This window comes from Megalobrama amblycephala, unplaced genomic scaffold (genome assembly GCF_018812025.1).
Source record: "Megalobrama amblycephala isolate DHTTF-2021 unplaced genomic scaffold, ASM1881202v1 scaffold199, whole genome shotgun sequence".
Lineage (NCBI taxonomy): Eukaryota > Metazoa > Chordata > Actinopteri > Cypriniformes > Xenocyprididae > Megalobrama > Megalobrama amblycephala.
Window position 1 is genome coordinate 853,088 of NW_025953336.1, and position 18,561 is coordinate 871,648.

The 18,561-nt window shown below is 37.2% G+C and overlaps 1 protein-coding gene across 21 annotated transcripts in view; it reads right to left on the reverse strand.

Annotated features, from left to right (window-relative positions):
- The window catches only part of LOC125260924 (neurexin-3b), a 494,859-nt gene that overhangs the window by 32,268 nt on the left and 444,030 nt on the right, over window positions 1-18,561 (reverse strand). For 17 of the 21 annotated variants that reach the window (XR_007183157.1, XR_007183156.1, XR_007183155.1 and 14 more), the window contains 2 exons: window positions 11,299-11,388; window positions 9,877-10,187 (listed from right to left, as the gene is read on the reverse strand). Coding sequence is in view for 17 of the 21 variants with exons in the window: in XM_048179441.1 (XP_048035398.1) it covers window positions 9,877-10,187; window positions 11,299-11,388 (401 nt within the window). In the remaining 4 variants the exon portion in view is untranslated. The remainder of the gene's footprint in view (window positions 1-9,876; window positions 10,188-11,298; window positions 11,389-18,561) is intronic. The other 4 variants (XM_048179444.1, XM_048179440.1, XM_048179439.1 and 1 more) reach the window with 1 other exon arrangement.

An 18,561-nucleotide genomic window follows, 5' to 3' on the forward strand; every position in this document is an offset into this window, starting at 1 on the left:
CACAAAAAGGCCCATACTAAAACTGACGGACACTTGTCAATATTAATGATAAAAAAAATGTAAAAAAAAAATGCCCATATTGTATATTATTGCCCATTAAATTCCCATTCTGTCTGAAACGCACTGATTTCTACAAAGCCCATCCTTCCGAAAAAGCTCAGAGTGCTCTGATTGGCCAGCTGACACAGTGCATTGTGATTGGCCTAAAAGCTCAAGCGTGTGTCATAAATGTAACGCCCCTAACCGTAATTGCGAGCTTTAGCTTTCAAACCTTCTAAAGCATTTGTAAACACACAGATTCTGAAAATATGGATGATCAAGCTGATCGATAGGAACCAACTTGCAAAACGTGTCACAGTGGTAAGTTGTCTTTGTATAGCCTGCTGTCTCCCAGAAAGCTGTCCACAAGCAAACTTTTGGGTTGTACTGCTCAGGAACAGCTTTATAAATAAATATTAAAGGGTCATGAAACCCCCAAAACACATTTCTGAGATGTGAACAGATATGTGGAGGCTGCACATCACTGAAAACACTAAATTTAAACATTAATTTAATCAACACATCAAGTGGAAATGTGTTTTTTTTTTTAATTTTTCTGAGCAATTTCATTCTTCCGGGTTGAAAAGCATTTGTTGAAGCAGAATCTACGGAAATCATGGAATCTGATGTAGAAGTGTGCCTCCGGAGCGTGTGATTGGCTGCTGGAGCTGGAGAGGCACGATTCTACGTCCTCCAGTTCTAAGTGCTTCTCTGCATTTATTCATGAGAATGAACTCTTTTAACTCTTTCACTCTGCTGTATTAGATCGCATTACAGCAGAGAATTCAAACAACATGTAACAACATGCGGAGCGTGCATGAGAACGGTTTCTGTGAGGAACGCCGAGATGAGTTTAACAATGCTCATGACGCGGATCAAAAATCATATGCAGACTGGAGCAGTGTTGGGGGGTAACGCATTACAAGTAACTTGAGTTACGTAATCAGATTACTTTTTCAAGTAACTAGTAAAGTAACGCATTACTTTTTCAATTTACAACAAAATATCTAAGTTACTTTTTCAAATAAGTAACGCAAGTTACTTTTCACAGTTAATGACTGACAGATCTCCTGTCCCCATATTGAGAGAAACAAAGTGCAGAGGATGTTGTGTGCGCTGTGTAAGCATGATGGTTATTGTAGTTTTAGACTAAATGTGAACATGCATTTACTCATCTCAGTTGCACGAAAACATTCAGTATTCCTCAAAATGAATAAAAACAGTGAAATGCAATCTCAGAATTTCTGCAAACCTGTAATAATAAACTATATTAAATTACACAAATATACTTTATGTATTTAATCTAAATTATTAACCAATGTCTTTACTGCTGACCTTCAATATACCTAATTCAACCAATTAATAAGCAAAAATACTTTAGATTAGATTTAGAAATAAGAACTAGAACTTCCTTCTCCTGTATCTATTCTTCTTTAATCCAGAATGGCAGCACAGCTGAAAGGTTTGTTTGAGCTGCGCCCTCTACTGTACAGGTGTAAATATGCATTTCCTTCAGCCTGAGGCTTATTCATTTCACTTTTGGTGTGAAAGGGCCTTTTTGCCAAAAAATATAACTTTTTTTGTTGTTATTAAAAAACAAACAAGCAAGCCCAGCCCCGGTGAGAAAAAGTAACGCAAAAGTAATATAACGCATTACTTTTCATAAAAAGTAAAGAAGTAACGCATTTAGTTACTTTTTTAGGGAGTAACGCAATATTGTAATGCATTACTTTTAAAAGTAACTTTCCCCAACACTGGACTGGAGTAAGTTTTTATGGACATATTTCACATACTCTAGTGCTCTAAACATGAACCTGTACCATGTATAGGCATATATTTAATCACATATTCTTCAACTGAAATAAATGTGCAAATAAGGACATTGATACAGCCGTACGTCTGATCATGAACGCAATGACATTTGGAATTATTCTGATACACAGAAGACAATGATTCAAATTTCAAAGAACAACGGACAAAAGTAACTATGCCTTTATTCTTTCTGTTTTAAACTGACACGTGCCCTTTGACTGTAGTGCTTGTAAATTAAATGAAAATATGATTCATAACTTTCAAATGTGTTTCTCCCTTGTTCTTGGGGGTTTTTCTTGTCATATAGGGTTATATTTTTAAAACTGTTTGTGTTTTTTCTCCGTGGTCATATTTTAATATTCATGTCTGTGTAATGAGTGTGTTGTAGGTCTGTGTTTTATTGGTTGTTGTCTCCCTTTTTCCCACCTTCTACTCTCCCACTTTTCCACAGCTTTACATGCCCATTTCTTGAGATTTTTTTCAACTCGGAGATGTGAACGACCAGGTTCAAATTATACTTTTTATTAGTAGATTCTAGTTTAGATTACATTTATAAAAGGGTAGCTTGACAGTTAACAACTTTAATTAAAAGTTTGAAAAACTACAGTATCAAAGTAGCTTCCACAATACATTATACACAAACTGTTATACTGGACTTCGTGTTGTGGGTCAGTATTTGTTTTTGTAACATCTTTCATTAATGTCATTAATGTGTCAGGGGAGCTGAGATAGATTGAAGCGGTTGTGTACACTCATGCAGAGCAGGGGATTGCAGCTTCACTAGGCCACATGTTCACCTACATCACCTGCATGCATGCTTGTTTCTAATGAGCCCTTCACCCTAGAAGCCCCCCCAACAATCTGCCACCTTCACATAATTGGGACCACCAAGCCACCACAAGGCACCATGATAGATCTCTCTGTGTGCAGCATGAGGAAAGGAGAGTGAAGTGAAATTGCCACGCAAACAAGTACCTTGTTGCTGCTGACCTTTACATGATACTAATGTACACGCGCACTGAGCCTATCTGCAGGCAGCCACTGCAGAGGCATAGAGCAGTGAGGTTCTGGCTTCAGGGACAACAAACGGGTTTTGTAGTGGGAATGAGTTCCTATGAACCAGCTACATCCTGAGATCATAAAATGGCACAAGAATCACAGAGGAATGAGAATGCTCTGAAGTGGAAGTTGTCTGTGAAACCCCCACTATAGGGTTTCATCATGCAGGCAAATTCATGGGCCATTAAACTGATCTAATGTACCTGTGTAAAGTACCAGCTATAATCTTAGCATAATTTATGCCAATTCACAGTTTACAACTCAGTATTCTTTGGCCATGTACATACTGCAGCTCTTCAAAAAGCATAGTGATGTAAGGGAAACAGGTCAATTTAGCTCAAAGGGAATTATTAAGTAATTTATAGGGAATAAGTCACTTATTTTACGACCGAGCAAATTAATTATCCAGTTTTGTTCTAACACATAAAACTAAGATCTAACACAAATACATGCACACACACATTCATATGAGTTGCAGAAAGAAAGAAAGTGAGAAAAGAATGTGTTTTAAGAGATTGAAAAGATGAAATCCCAAGTTAGCAATGTATGCACTTTGTAAAACCTGACCTGAATGAGCCATCAATCATTAATCTAACCCTTCTATTGTTTCTTACGCAGGGTTATTAAATTTTATATCAATGCACCAGTTCATCAAAGAGGCATTACTTGCATGTGTTGTTGGTGTCTTTGAATGGGGATTCCCCTTGTGGTCCTTGCTTGAGAGGGATTTCCCAGATTCTTAGATTTGTTGTCTCATCGTAGTTTTTTTTGGGAAGCCAATCACGGTGGATGAATGGATGTGGAGTCTCCCTGTTTGAAGTTTGAAGTTTTGAGGCTGACAAAGACTGTAGAATCGGTGATGAATTTTGCGGCAAAACTTAAAGGTGCAGTGTGTACATTTTAGTGGCATTTAGCGGTGAGGTTGTGAATTGCTCAGTCCACCGCTCACCCCTTCCTTTCGAAGTACATAGAGAAGCTACGGTGGCCAACACAGGACAAAGATGTAGTCATCTGAGACAGCAGAGTGTAGCCAGTCAAGCAATGAGGTTTCTTCTTACTTCTAACAAAGAACGGCCTCTGCTTCTAATAAGCCAGATGATTACTACTACTATTACTTCGTCTTCACATGTATTCAACGTAGTGACAATGTAAGCTGCTTTTAAAAACACCATCGAAGAAGAAGACCAACATAGTGATGAAACATGCCGGCACAAAATGGCGGTGTATGTAGATAGAAATGGCTCATTCTAAGGTAATAAAAACGTAATGGTTCATTATGTGTAGGGTTTTATACACCACTGAAAACATACAGTATGTATATTATATTGCATAAAATATAATACTTCTTCGCAAAATTTTAGTCAAAATGTGATTGACTTGTATTGTTCCCTTGTACAAGAATTCAAAGAGTAAACGTTTAGCAGGAGTGAGTTATTCTCAGTTTCTAGTGAAGGATCCAGTGCGTTGTAGGCACTGGCTAAAGGCTGCAAAGAAATATGGAGAGAACACCGCAAAGGATAATCTGAAAAACCTCTGTGTTTGTAGTTAACATTTCAAACTGGATGACCACAAAAACAGTGTTTTAGGCCAAACGGAGGGGAAAAAAAACGAAAAGAAACTGCCGTTCTGTCAGTTCCGCCCAACCCTTCGGAAGCAAAATGCCATTGCTTACAGGTAAGAAAGCCATAGTGTTCCATTTTTACCATAATGCTGTTTAAAGAGTAGACATAATACAATACAATGTGATAAACCTACCCTTACAATAACTGTCAATTCGACTGTCTGTGGGCGGGGATACAAATATGCCTGTCATTCCTATTCAAATTCCGATTCAGCATTTTGTGGGGCTTGATGATCCCATTTGATGATGGGAGTCAATATTGAGTGTCAAACAAAAGACTAATTCTGAAAAAACTAAAATGTGTGTTAAGTCACAGATTTATAATTAAACAACAGTAAACAATTGTTTTAAAAAGTATGTAGCTTCACTATTAGCTACTAAAATATTAGCTAACTACACTGAAGTTTTTAACTACATAGAACTTTTTTCTCTTTTTCATTTTCTTCTATACTGATCTGACTGTATAGTTATGTGAGGGTGTGTGTCTAAGAGTGTATAGCCATGCCTTCATTTGCTAGGCATGAGAAATCTTTTTATATGTTTTAATTATTACTGTGAAGCACTTTGGGCAACCACATTGTGCTATATATAAATGTGCTATATAAATAAATAAAAGTTGAAGTTGAAATTACAGGAACAATATCTTTTAAAATACATAATTATCCAACAATATTATTACATTAAATTCAATATGAGTTAACATGATTGTAGATGATACCATTTAATAAAATATTCCAAAAAAAAAAAACAATGCCATACAAGAGCTCAATTTGCTGAACCATTTTTAAAAATCTGTTCGTTTTACATGAACCGTCCCAATGGATTCACTAGAATTTAAACAGATTCTCTGACTTTAAAAAGATACAGAGTGGATTGTTTAGGCAAGCATGTTTGAATTAGCTCATGGCAGAGCTGGAACAAAGCTTGTTACAGAAAAAGCTACACTATTTAGAAAAATAGCTGAGCCACTGGCTTGACACTGGACAACCCCAAAATACATCTGTGAGAGAGTGTGTGAGTATGCTTTGTTTCTATTTTCACATTATTTTCCTCTTTTTTCCATCTCCTTCATCATTATATACTCAACAATTTGCCTCTCTTTTGCTTTTTTCCATCTTTCTTTCTTTCCCTTTTCTCGCCCACACTTAAACAGCAAACAATCAGGCCGTATCCAGCCAGCTACATTAACTATAGTAATTAAGTGTAAGTCGCAGTCTTCCATTCTGAAAATGAAAATTCCCAGTGCTACTCTCCTGTAAGTGCAAGACTTGCACAATCAGATAATGACTACATCCTCAACAGGCATGTATTTGATGCAGTGGTGATGGAGTAGTCATCTAACGCATCTAATGCTGGTGAGGCTTGCAGGTTTAGCCGTGACTCACACATCGTTAAAACAGCATGTAGCTGAAATCACTGGAATTAGTCATTCACTTTGGAGGCGGATGATGATAGGTGACGTAAACAGCTAAACAAATTGAATGCTTAGAGCTGGAATCTGGCATAATGCAACACCAGATAAAGACCATCATGTGTTTCATAACTGTCTGCAGGTGTCCGATTGCAATGATCAAGGGTGCCTACATGCCAGAGATTACGCTGTGTCATAGAATCCCACAAATCCACTGATTTCAATGAGAACAGTGTGCTACAAAGATAACAAAACACAAGGTGTGGCTTTCTGATGTTTGCAACTTTTGCTTTAACAAACTCAGACATAGACATCCATTGATGGATGAGGATCTCAGAGAAGCAGGTTCAGTAGAGCTTTCAGCAATCCAATTCACTGTACTCCCTGTTTCCACATCCCAAAGATGGATCTTGCTCTTTACTATCCATCAAATGCTCCATCAGAGCTTTCTCTAGTCTATACAGTATGTGCCCTCACGGTGATTTCACACCGCAAGTGTCAGCGGCACATGAGCGTGAACTGCAGCTGCAGAGATGCGCGAGTATTCACACTGGAAGCGTTTGTACAGCGTCACAGCAGCGGCTCCAAGCTGCATATAAAGTGAGCATTTCTTTACAAAGACAGCTATAAATTTGTTTTTATAAGTTGGACATTTATAAACTTGTTAGTTTTGAAAGTTTGTTAACATGGGGAAGTGTACAACACTCGCAAATAAACGTAAAATAAATAAAAATAAATAAATAAAAGCCTTGTGTTATCCATTACTGCACACGAATGAGGTAAGCTTTGTGTTTTACATCATCTGCTGCGTGCACGTCTACAAGACAGCAAACTCAGCGAAAAAGCCAGCAAACTCGGGTTTGATTTGGGTATGCTAGAGCCTATATAGCTATCTGTGTAATAACTAAAATAATGTTTATATCTCATATTTTCTGGCTAGTTTACTTTAGATTTTTTGTTTTTTAATACACCATACTTTAACCCAAACTGAATAATAAAAAAAAGTTTAAATGAGTAAATCTTCTATAAATATTTTTTAATATTAATTTTCTTTCCTGATATGCTGCAATTCTTGTTAAAACAGACTAGATATGATTACTCTGTGCATTTTGAGCACTTTTTGTGTGAAATCATATTTATTTTGTCCATCAAAGGTCTTTCACTTCAATTGTGCGTTAGCAGCGCAGCAAAAAAAGACCCAGCGCCGAAACGACCGCGGCACTGCTGCTTCTGCTCTGCTCCTGCTACGCGCTGCCGCGCAGCCTCTGCGGGCGGTGTGAATGCTCTCATCTGTTAACATGGGTGCCGAAAAAAAAAACTCACACCTCAGTACCAAAGCAGCATTGATGTTCACTCCTGACAAGGGGTCATGTGTCACAAGTGAGCTAATGCACTAGATTTGCAGGACAAGAACCATGATGAAGTAGAGCTAACAGAGGGAATGTGCCCTCTACTTTCAGGTAAGTGTGTCCCTGAGACATCCAGGTTGAGTAAAATGCTTAAAACCTAACTACTTCTACAAAAACAGAGTATGCTGCACAACTGCTTGCAGCTATTCATATTGATGCTCCTATTATGGCTCCGTCAAGGGCGCTGATTGCACCTACTCTGAAAAAACAGCTACCACTACTAGACAATGTCTGGTTGTGTGTGTATCTGCTCAGTGTGCTCTTCAGTTATGTCAGCACTGCTATAATGCCTCTTGTTTCTGTTGTTCCCTAGTGTGTAGAAGCATCATTGAACAGACAGCAGCCCGGGGCACAGTGAACAGCCCTCGCTGGAGACGAATGGATGCACACCCTCACTAGAGTCCCCCTCCTCTACCAGAGATCAAGTGTGAGGCAACTACTGTCTCAGGAGTCCCATCATTAATTAAGTGTGAGATTGCTCTACTGCCCCTGCCTGGATCAGCTTACTCCGTCTATGGATAAAATATGATCGCACACCTCTTACTTCTCAGGACCCTGGGGTGGCCTGCAAGGGTGGGGAGTCAAAGGGCTGTGCTAAAATAGTGCAGGCGCTGGACCCCAAACCACTCAGAACAACCCAACATCAATCACAGCCTGGGACCCACAGGGGATGGAAAACCTGTCAGCTTCTACAGGTACTTCTTTTGCTGTCTATGCTGACAGGCAGCAAGGGAGTACTAAAAGTGAGACCTATGGAAAATTAATTTGTGGGCACAGCATGAATCAAACTGCCTGAGACCCTGAAAATTGACCTGGGAGAGCTATTCTTAAAAATATATATATATATACTTACAACACACTCAAAATGGAGATCTTGCTGGAGAGAGAACATTGTTCTAGATGTATTTTGACTTACTATACAGTATTAAGGATGTTTGTGGCTGAAACCCGGATCTGTAATTTTGCTATTAATGTGAGAGTGTCTTATAGATACCCCATTCCAGGAGTAACAAGGATGTTAATTCAGGAGCATGCCTTACATGGTGAAAGTACAGACTGTATTAATATCCATCCATTCATTGATTCTCTATATTGCTTCTGCTATGTAGGGTCGTGGGAGTGTTGGATCCTATCCCAGCATCTCTGGCCAAAAGCAGGAAAACACCCTGGACAGGTGGCCAGTACATTGCAGGGCTAAAACACACAGACAGGCACACAAATTCACACTCTCACTCACACCTACTGCATGTTCACCTAACCCGAGTTTGAAGGGATTGTGGGGGAAACTGGAGTACTTATCAAGAGAGAACATGGAATCCACAAAAAATGTGGTTGCCACCGTACTGATGAAGTCACGCTGCAGTCGGCGCTCGCTGATGTGAGTTTGAAGGCTCTTATCAATGGGTGGGTTGCCAGAGGTTATCAGCGCTATGAGAGGTTTATTCTGGTTGATCTGTTTAAGGGTGAGGAGAGAATAAGTCTTCTTTGCCTGTCGCTGAGCGATGCCCTAGGGAGAGTTATGGCTTTAATACGAAGACTGCTGCTTCAATTTTTCCTCTAGCATCAATAAAATGGTCAGCACAATCAGACATTCATTGGCCTCACGTCAGAATGTGTTAAAGAAATCATTCTGGTAGTCAACAGAATGCACAAGGCATCTGAACAGCACATACAGACAGAGATGCTATGATCACCCCTAGGGAAGATTGTCATCAGACACTCACCATTATATCGTTCCAACCCCTTATTTTTTTTTCTTCTAAGAAACATAAAATGAGATATTAGGTAGAACTGAACTCTTTTCCAAAACTGGATGGGTGATTTATAACGGCAAGCTCCAAAACGGACAAAAAGTTGCATACAATGATCAAACATAGATTCAGTATTTTCTAAAACAAAATGATAGCTTTGTGTAAGGATCATACCAACATTTAAGATGTTATTCACTAATAATCTTCCCCTCAGCTGGGCTGCAAAAATGAAAAAAAAAAAAAAAATGTTCATGAAAAAAATGTTCATGACCTGTTTAATCTTTGAAGGTCTAAATGCAGCAAAATTTGTCTTGCACTCCTGCAGCTGAAGCTAAATTTCTTTTCCCATGTAATGCATGTATTCTCAATGTTTAAATGGGTGGGGGGGGGGGGGGGGGGGGGGGGCTCAATGTTTACACTTTTGGCGAAGATAAACCATGAATGCAAAATTAATAGTGGTCAATGAACAATAAACTTGGTTAAGAGAATGCATTTTAACATAAAAATATCTTATATACTTCGCCTTTAATACTAAGAGGACAGTAGTTAAAGGTTTAGGCACGAGAACTGAGGTCTCCTCATTTCTTAAGTCTAAGAATTTATGGTACCAAGTTGTGGCATGTGACATCAAGTGGATACATGGAGACATAAATGCACAAAAAAAATTGTGTATTTGGCTAGTTCTATAATATTGTCCACAGGCTCCGTGAACTCAAGCTACAGCCCTAGTTCAAGGAGAATAAATGGAGAAAATCTAACAATCCTGATTCCTACCTGAATGGTGGGTGGTGAGCGCTGCTTGCGGGTAGTGGTGGTTGACAGTGTGGTGGTGGTCTCAATGAAGGTGGTGGACATCTCCGGGGGCATGGAGGTGGTGGTGCGTGAGGGGCTTCTGCTGGTAGGTACATCGCCTACCAGTCTCACACTGCCATTTATCTTGATGTTAACATGACCTTCAGCTGCCATGTTGAGAACCTTCAGGCCATTATAATAGAGACCAGAGAGCTGGCCTTGATATGGCCGCTTGCGGTCATTACCGCCTATTGAGATGGTGGCTTGGGTGTTAAAAATGGTCAGCTGACGACCTGAGGGGAAGACCAGTGAAGGAAGACACAGTTAGGATGGTTTATGTCACTTATTGTATTTTTATATTTAGCTAATTGATTAACTTTATTGTTAACACTTGAGCTTTAAAATCCAAGCATTGCATTAAAAATAAAAATTAGCATTTTTTTTTTTTTTTTTTTTTTACAGCAGTTCTTTATTGTCTTCACTGTGAGTTGCTTCTCATGCAAATGTTTTGGGGCAAATTCCAAATGGCTTTTCATATGGTTAGAAATAGAAATGCAGGCCAATTAAAGCTATTACACATTTACAATTCTATATTACAGTGGGCAAAGGAAGAAAGCTCATCTCATACATTTCAAAGGAATATCATGTTGATTCATGCATGTAGAACCACTAATGGGATTTCAAAGTGGCTTTAGACAGTGTTAAAGGGACTTTATAATAATCTTATGTAGTTTAGGCAATGACCTTTAAACGCATTTAATAATCCAGAGGACTTTAATGGTAAATTTGATAAATGGTCACCCTGCCCTTTCATCCTGTTTTTGAATGAAACTGTGAAGAGGTGTCGGTCGATTTCATCACCGGCTTCAAACATAAAACTGTGTTAGCACTTGAGTCAGCAAAGTGGCGTTTCACTATTATTTCAGCGCCAATTAGTTGTCTTAAGAAACGTACTGCATTAAGGGTTGGGTTTTTGGCCTATTCAAACACTACCACTAGAGCTATGGAAGATCATTCCAATGAAAAGTAAAAAAAAAAAAACTAAGATCATGACTTGTATTGAGTTCTAGTTTAGTTGGAGTCTAGGAACTATGAACTTATGCAGTGTTATTCTTGGTTACCAGTCCCTTTAACTGGTCAATGATCTGATGGAAATAACAAAAGAGGATCACAATTCACATAAAAAAAATAAAAAATAAAAAATACTCAATGAAAATATTACATAATGGGAAGGGAAGTAAATTATGAACATTTTAGGTTAATTAGTGGCAAAAGGCTAAGCAAAGACTGATCAGACCTGGTTGGACAAAAATATAACGAAACGGCATGACAAGGAGCATATGAACGCAAATTAAAATCAACGAAAAAAAAAAAAAAAAACACTGAGGGTCTTGTGAGGGTTACCTTTCTCATGTAGCCAATCTTCGACCGGCCGGGTATATTTGAACGGGATTTTCTTATTAGCCATTTGATAACGCTCAATGTCGCTGTTGCCTTTAAAGTTTAAAAGTTTGAAAGACATCTTAGCACATTGCACATTTATACACTGTTTAAGAAGGTTTAGCCGTGTTTAAAATTATTTAGGTTTTGTTTAGGTTTCATTTGTAACGTTAAATTCAGTTGTAAGATTATAAAGCACTTTTATCAAATAACCAACTCATAAACAGTTTAACACATATAATTATTTGGAACAAGAATCACGCATCACATTCAGACTTTGTGACAACATATAGACAACCTGTTAAAGTGAGACACATACAAGCAATTCATTTCAAACAGTATTCTCACTGAGCCTCTGTAACAGGTGATCTCCTGCTCAGCAATCCTTAAAATGAGGTGTAACTCTTTTCCCACTGGACATCACATGCTGTTACATTTCAAGGGGCCAAGGAACACTTTACAAACTATTTGTAAGAGAAAGAGAGAGAAGCAGTGAATGAGAAAGAGAGAGTGACATAAATGAAAAGAGATAATGTGTAGAAGCTCTAAACCTGCTGGGAAATAAGGCTTGTGATGACACAGATTTGAGGAAGGCACTGCATACAGATGAGATCATTATAGCATGGTGTGAGGCCTGCTGCTGCAGGGTCCCTGGAAGCCCTCAGAGGCACTGTGCCGCTTGAATATTCTGCCATTATTTGGACTTTGTTATATTTCTTTCTCTGACTTAAATGAAGTGTTAGTGCTGTAAGAGGCAATCTAACATCTGCCATCTTTGGTGTGCTTATGTCATGCCCAGCTGCTCTAAACTCATGCTGCAACCAGTTCATGAAATGTTGGAAAAATGTCAACCAGTTAATTGAAATAATAAATAAATGTTGGAGCTTTAATATTTCAAGCACTTGTTGAATAAAAGTTGGCCATAATGAATGAAATGGTATGTTTTTCTTAGTAGAACAATTTTACGTAATTGCAAAGTTACTTATAGTCAGTAGAATGTTTGTCGGAGTGCATCAAAATAAAGCGTTAAAAGATATTAAGCAGACAGTCTACTGATACTCTAATGAGTTAGTTGGCATGTAGTTGCAAAGTTACTTACAGTTAGTAGAATGTCTAAAGTGGACCACTGAAATAAGGTGTTACCAATCCCAATATAACAGGGAATATTATTACAGGAATAGTTCACCCCTGTCATCATGTAGTTCAAACCCATTTGATTTTCTTTCTTCAGTGAACAGGTATATTCCGAAGAATGTTCATGCTATTCTTTTCCATGCTCTAAACTATAGTACAATAATAAGTTAAATAAAAAGTCATTTGGAGCATTTTTGTAATATTTTTATGGTGCTTTTTTGTCATTTTAAAAACTCAACAGAATCTGTACCCACTCAGTCTCAATGTATGAAAAAAGAGCAGCATGAACATTCATCAAACACAACATGATAGTAAGTATATGATGACAGAAGTTTCATTTGAGTTCCTATGCATTTCCTCATATATCTAGCTTGGGATAAAATATACTTTACAGCAATTCTCTGAAGATGTTGTAATGGGAGAAAAGAAAGAAAGAAAGAAAGAAAGAAAGAAAGAAAGAAAGAAAGAAAGAAAGAAAGAAAGAAAGAAAGAAAGAAAGAAAGAAAGAACTAACACTACAGCCGAAGAGAAAAAATGCAAAAAGGATTTCAAAAGAGCAAAGTTACTCAACACATCTCACTTAGCTAAAGCTACTGAGTGCTCAGTCAAAGCATACATTCTTAGAAGTTCAGAAAAAGAAAAAAGGTGCATAGAATAGGAGGGCTATTCAGAAACACAAAGGTTCTACAGTGACAGGGATGTGAAATGGACGTGGCCAGTGGCGATTCAAGGCCCTGCTATTCTTGTGCTTTACTTTTTACATAGGCAAAAAATGGGCTTCAAAGTGAGCTGGTTACTGCTGGCTGAGCAGGGGGGATGTGGGTGAGGTAAAGGGGTGAGGGTGGGGGGTAATAAGTAGCTTCCAGGGCTGCCGATGCCTTTGATCCAGACGGGCAGCGCATGCAAGCCTGGGGCTGGAGTGGCTTTCCTGGATGGAGGCCTACATGCTAGAGAGATCCAGAAGAGCTTGAGGGTTTGGACATTCATTTTAGAAAACAGATGCTTTGCCAGAACTCACTATTTCTCATGTTAATGTGAATACATATTATGATGATCTTTGCAGAGCTTTCTAACCTCCAGAAAATGTTCAATGAGAATCGCTATAGTCTGGCTATACTCAACACCACCCTACTTAAAGCCCTGATATACTTCAAGTGAAATCAAAGAACAAACTGGTGTGACGTCTTATAAATTATAAATATTTGGATCAGTTAATAAAATTAACTTAATGTAATAAAATTAATATTACAACCAATTAACCTATTGTCCAATGAACACACAGTGTTAATTGTTTATTAATTCAAATAAATGTTCATTTCCAGGTTATAGGAAATAACAATCTTATTGTACAGTACTACTCAGAACATGTAGTCAGGATCTGCATGAATAGGGACTATTAACTAGACTAAACACTTAACTACTCTACCATTCACACACATACATGCATACAGTTTACCAAGGGAAAGAGAGAGCTAAAGCAGAGTACAGGAAGCATGAAGTTACAGCATTGTTTGAAATTCAGCAGATCAACAGCCTTGAGCAAACCATCAGTTCAGTTTTAACAGGCCCTTCTTTAAAAGGGGTAAGGATACTCAGTGTATCAAATAATGAGACTAAGTTTGATATTAGTATGTCTCTCCAATTTGAATTAAAACTGTCTGGATGCAATTTGTGGAGGCTCCTGTTGAATCTTTGCTGATATTGTCTTGATGAAAGAGAACCAGTTGGATTCAGAGGATTTTTGGTGAATAGAAGGTCTAGGCCAAAGCTTGGCACAAGCTTGGGGTTCCTTAGAAGCTTCTAGCTTCTTAGCATCATCTTCACATCAACATTTTCAGTACAGGAAAAAAGAAGAAGAGAGGTTTGATCTGGTGATCAGTGATTTTAAGGGGTGAAGATCACACCCTCTTGAGGTGTCTGAGTTAATAAGGAGTTGTCCCCTTGGAGGGAACTTTATGAGTCTTTGTCCTTTGGCAGGATATTAGCATAAAACACTGGATTGGATGAATGAGAGAAGAACCTTCTAGATTCTCATAATACTAATGTGTCACAGAGTTAGTAACATGTAACATAAATTACCAAATAGGAAACGAAAGTTGGAGTCCGTAGATACCACACATGCTACCCATGTGATTTCAGTTAACTATAAATTTGCAACTCTGGAACATTAATACCAAAATATTTCAAAAGAGAGAATTAATACATAGAATAAAGCCTATAAAAGGAAAGTCATGAGATGGGAAAATTGGATAAATGTTTATACATATCTCAAGTGATTATATATAGAATATATAGGATTAAGAGGGTTTATTTGTCCTTCAAAATTCAAAATTCTGCAAAATTCTTTCTGATTGTAAAAGGTTCTTATCAGTTTTCCTGTGTCCTGTAACAGGACACCTAGTTCTGCCTGTGTGTTAGCTACGTTTGGGATGCTAGTTGCAGTTTTAGGGGGATGGGTTCACAGAACTTTGATAGAGTGAGTTTCTGGATAATTCATTAAATATAATGAATAATTGTGTGTCTGATTGGTCTAGATGCTACACGGGTCTTAATGCATCGTGTTTCCTTCTGGAGCATCAGTGAATGTTTGAACCTTTTTTAATAGTTGTGTTTGAGTCCCTCAATTGTCCTCAGTGTGAAAAGATGGATCTCAAAATCATACAGTCACTGCTGGAAAGGGTTCAAATATGCAAAAGATGCTGGAAAACTGAAGAATTGCAGGACCTGGATGATTTTTCTGAAGAACAGTGCTCAGTTAAACTGCTCAGGACAAACAAGGGACTCATGAACAACCATCACAAAACAAAAAAACAGTCGTAGATTGTCCAGATAACCACACACATTATTAAGAACCAATGGTTCCCAAACTTTTGAAAGGGGTTATTTTAATAAATTCAGCTTTCTTTTTTTTTTTTTCTTTTTTTTTTTTTTGTGGACTATATGTAAACATTTCTAATGTTAAATGTCTTACTCAGAACAGAATAAAAAATAGCATGCATTTTGTATGATCTCTCTTATTTTGTTAAAATTATTCACATTTTCACAGATTTTGCAATTTCACAGATTCAGATTCTTTTTCATGTAACTGTAAACTCCACATGGTTCAAGAAAAGCATGCAATTTACTTTGGGTATGCCTTTTTTATGCGTTTTAGGCAAATTTGACAGGAATGCTAAGGGGTTAGAGCTTAATTTTTACGAAAATATTGTCAAATACAAAATACAAAAAATCTCAATAATAAAAAAATCATTTAGTTTTTAGTCATTTAGTAAATGTTCTTTTATATATATATATATATATATATATATATATATATATATATATATCAAAAGCCAACCTTGTTAGAGAGAGAATTCCTCTGTAGTAATCTCCTCAGATGCACAATGGTCATACAGCAGCTTGTGGACAACCCATTGTTTAATAGGCCAAATCTTTACAAAACTACACCCCACAAACAATATACATATATATATATATATATATATATATATATATATATATATATATATATATATATATATATGAGTAACAGAAGAGCTCTAATCTGTGAGAAATGTCTAACAAGCCAATGGTGTCTGTTTCCTCCTCTCCATCAGCACATTTTGTAGGTTTCCCGCTAGAACAGTATCTGAATCACCCCCTTCAGATGGCACCGCTTTAGTCAAAACAAATGTTGGCGTGGTGTCAGTAAGTCCTCTTTAAGTGCCAGAGATTTGTGGTAGGGGGCCGTCAGCAGATGCTAAAAGCATACAAACAATGTGCGAACAAGCTCTGTTGCCAGTTCATCATGGCCCATGGTGAAGAAGTGAGAAGTTTCTGTTCCTCATTGGAACACAATCTAAACTTGGCTATGAGGGTCTCTCTGGACACATGTCAGAATAATGTGTGTTCTGTTTGGAGGTGCTGTGCTGTTCATAGGATGTATCTTTGTCTCCACTGAATGGCTAAAGAAAGTTCTCTCGCCACTGTTCTCTTGGGGACACAGGAGACTGTGTGGCTCTTTTTTTAACCTATATCTCCAGATTTGTGCCAGTAACAGTGCAGATAAGATTTTGTTCCTCTGTTCAACAATGTGATTTGTCTCAATGTGATGTAGGTATTTGCTATGCATTTTCTATTGCTGCTCATCAACAGATCATAGATATCTGTGTATGTTACTCATCTGCTCAATGCTGCATTGCTTCCAGTGAACAAATATATATTTGGTCATATGATAGTCTGATGATGATGATAGATGTTTCCATGTTGGTCTAGATAAGGCGAGGACACAGCTTATCAACATTTCATGTCTGGAAAAAGCTATCTGTTAGCATTCTCAGTCATCTCAAAGGCAGTTCCTCAGCTACAAGACCCATGCATGTACATGATTTGAACTGTTGATAGATGCATTTTGGAATGAGATGGTGTAGTTACAAGTTAACCAGTCTAACCAGTTAAACCTAAAACATAGGGTTATTTTTTAATGTTTATACTGCTAGCACACTGAAAAAAGTGACAATGTGTCTTGCTTTTCTTTTATCATCTGCTATTATTCATAAAGGTATTGTTCATCTTGTGGATCTCACTATATCCACAAGCAAGATTCCTTATCAACACCAGAGGCCAGATGCATAAACTGCTAGTTAGTCTTCCATTTATATATATATATATATATATATATATATATATATATATATATATATATATATATATATATATATATATATATATATTTTTAAGTCAGATACATAGGTCTAATTTGATTCTGAAATGTAAGACTGATTACCCCTAACTAACTGCTAGTTGGTCAGACTACTTCTTAAGACACAGTTTTAACATAATGGCTATATTTATGCAACTGGCCCCAGTGCTGCTAACTAACTGGATAATAATGCATCTGTGGAAGGAAAACCCACTTTGACACAATGATGCTATGCTTGAATATAAGCTTATTGTTTAGTTTTTAAAACACAGAGGATTTTAGAAATTGGGACCACTCAGGTTGCAGCCTCCCCACTAAATGAAACAATCAGAAGCAGGAGAGTCACAGGGAGTAAAATTTCGGTACAACAACGGCGGTGCGAGATCTAGTGAGAAGGACTTGAATCACTTGAATTGTTTATATCTGTGATATAAACTAGTTTAAAGCCATAAAAGCAGTGACATTCTCAACAACATTAACATGGAAAACAGGAGCACTGCACCATGAATGATCCAGTCAGAAGGCTTTTTAATCCACAAACCACAACATTTACCATGGATTTATTGTAGCTTCACTAATTGTAATCATGATATTACATCATATTGAATGTTATTATATTAAAGAGGTCATGAACTGCATTGTTTTATTGTTTTATAATGTTCCTGGGGTGCACTTATAATGTTAGTATACTTTTTATATAAAAAATCATCATAATTTAGAAATAAAAGGCATTTTTACTACCCTGATTTTAGCCCTCTTATCTGAACGCTCTGTTTTAAGGAGCGTGTATGCTGTGAGTCTTCATCTTTCATCTGAAATAGCCAAGTAGTACTCTCTCAAAAACATTTTTAGCACGTTTTTACTATTACATCTCTCAAGTTTAACTAATCATGAAAAGTGTTGCATTACATTAATATCTATGGCATTAGAACACAGTAGACAATCACAGACATGTTGTTGAGTGCATGAAAGCAGTGATCTCATCATTGCAACTCAATGTTTGATTGACAGCTCCAGCAATTGTAAAGGGAACGTTCTTTGATTGCTTTCTTTATATCATTTAATCACTGTTTAAATAACAGATTATTTTCATCCTACTAAGAGAAACAATGTGAAATTGACCATAGTCACTGGTTTGATTTACTCTGACACATTGACAAAGAACATTTGACTGTACATAAATCATTAGGCTACTTATCAAATCAGGCATTAAAATGAACACAGTTACTTGCATGTTGTGGCATTACTGTCGAGTCCATATTGTAAAAGTCTATTTGCTGAAATGCGATTGATTTATCAAAGGATCAACAGTGAAATCGTGAATACAAATAAATAAAACTGAGACATTCACATTGTTGAAAATAAATAACCATATTCCTAGCATTAGGATCCTTTGAAAGGTAATGTTATTC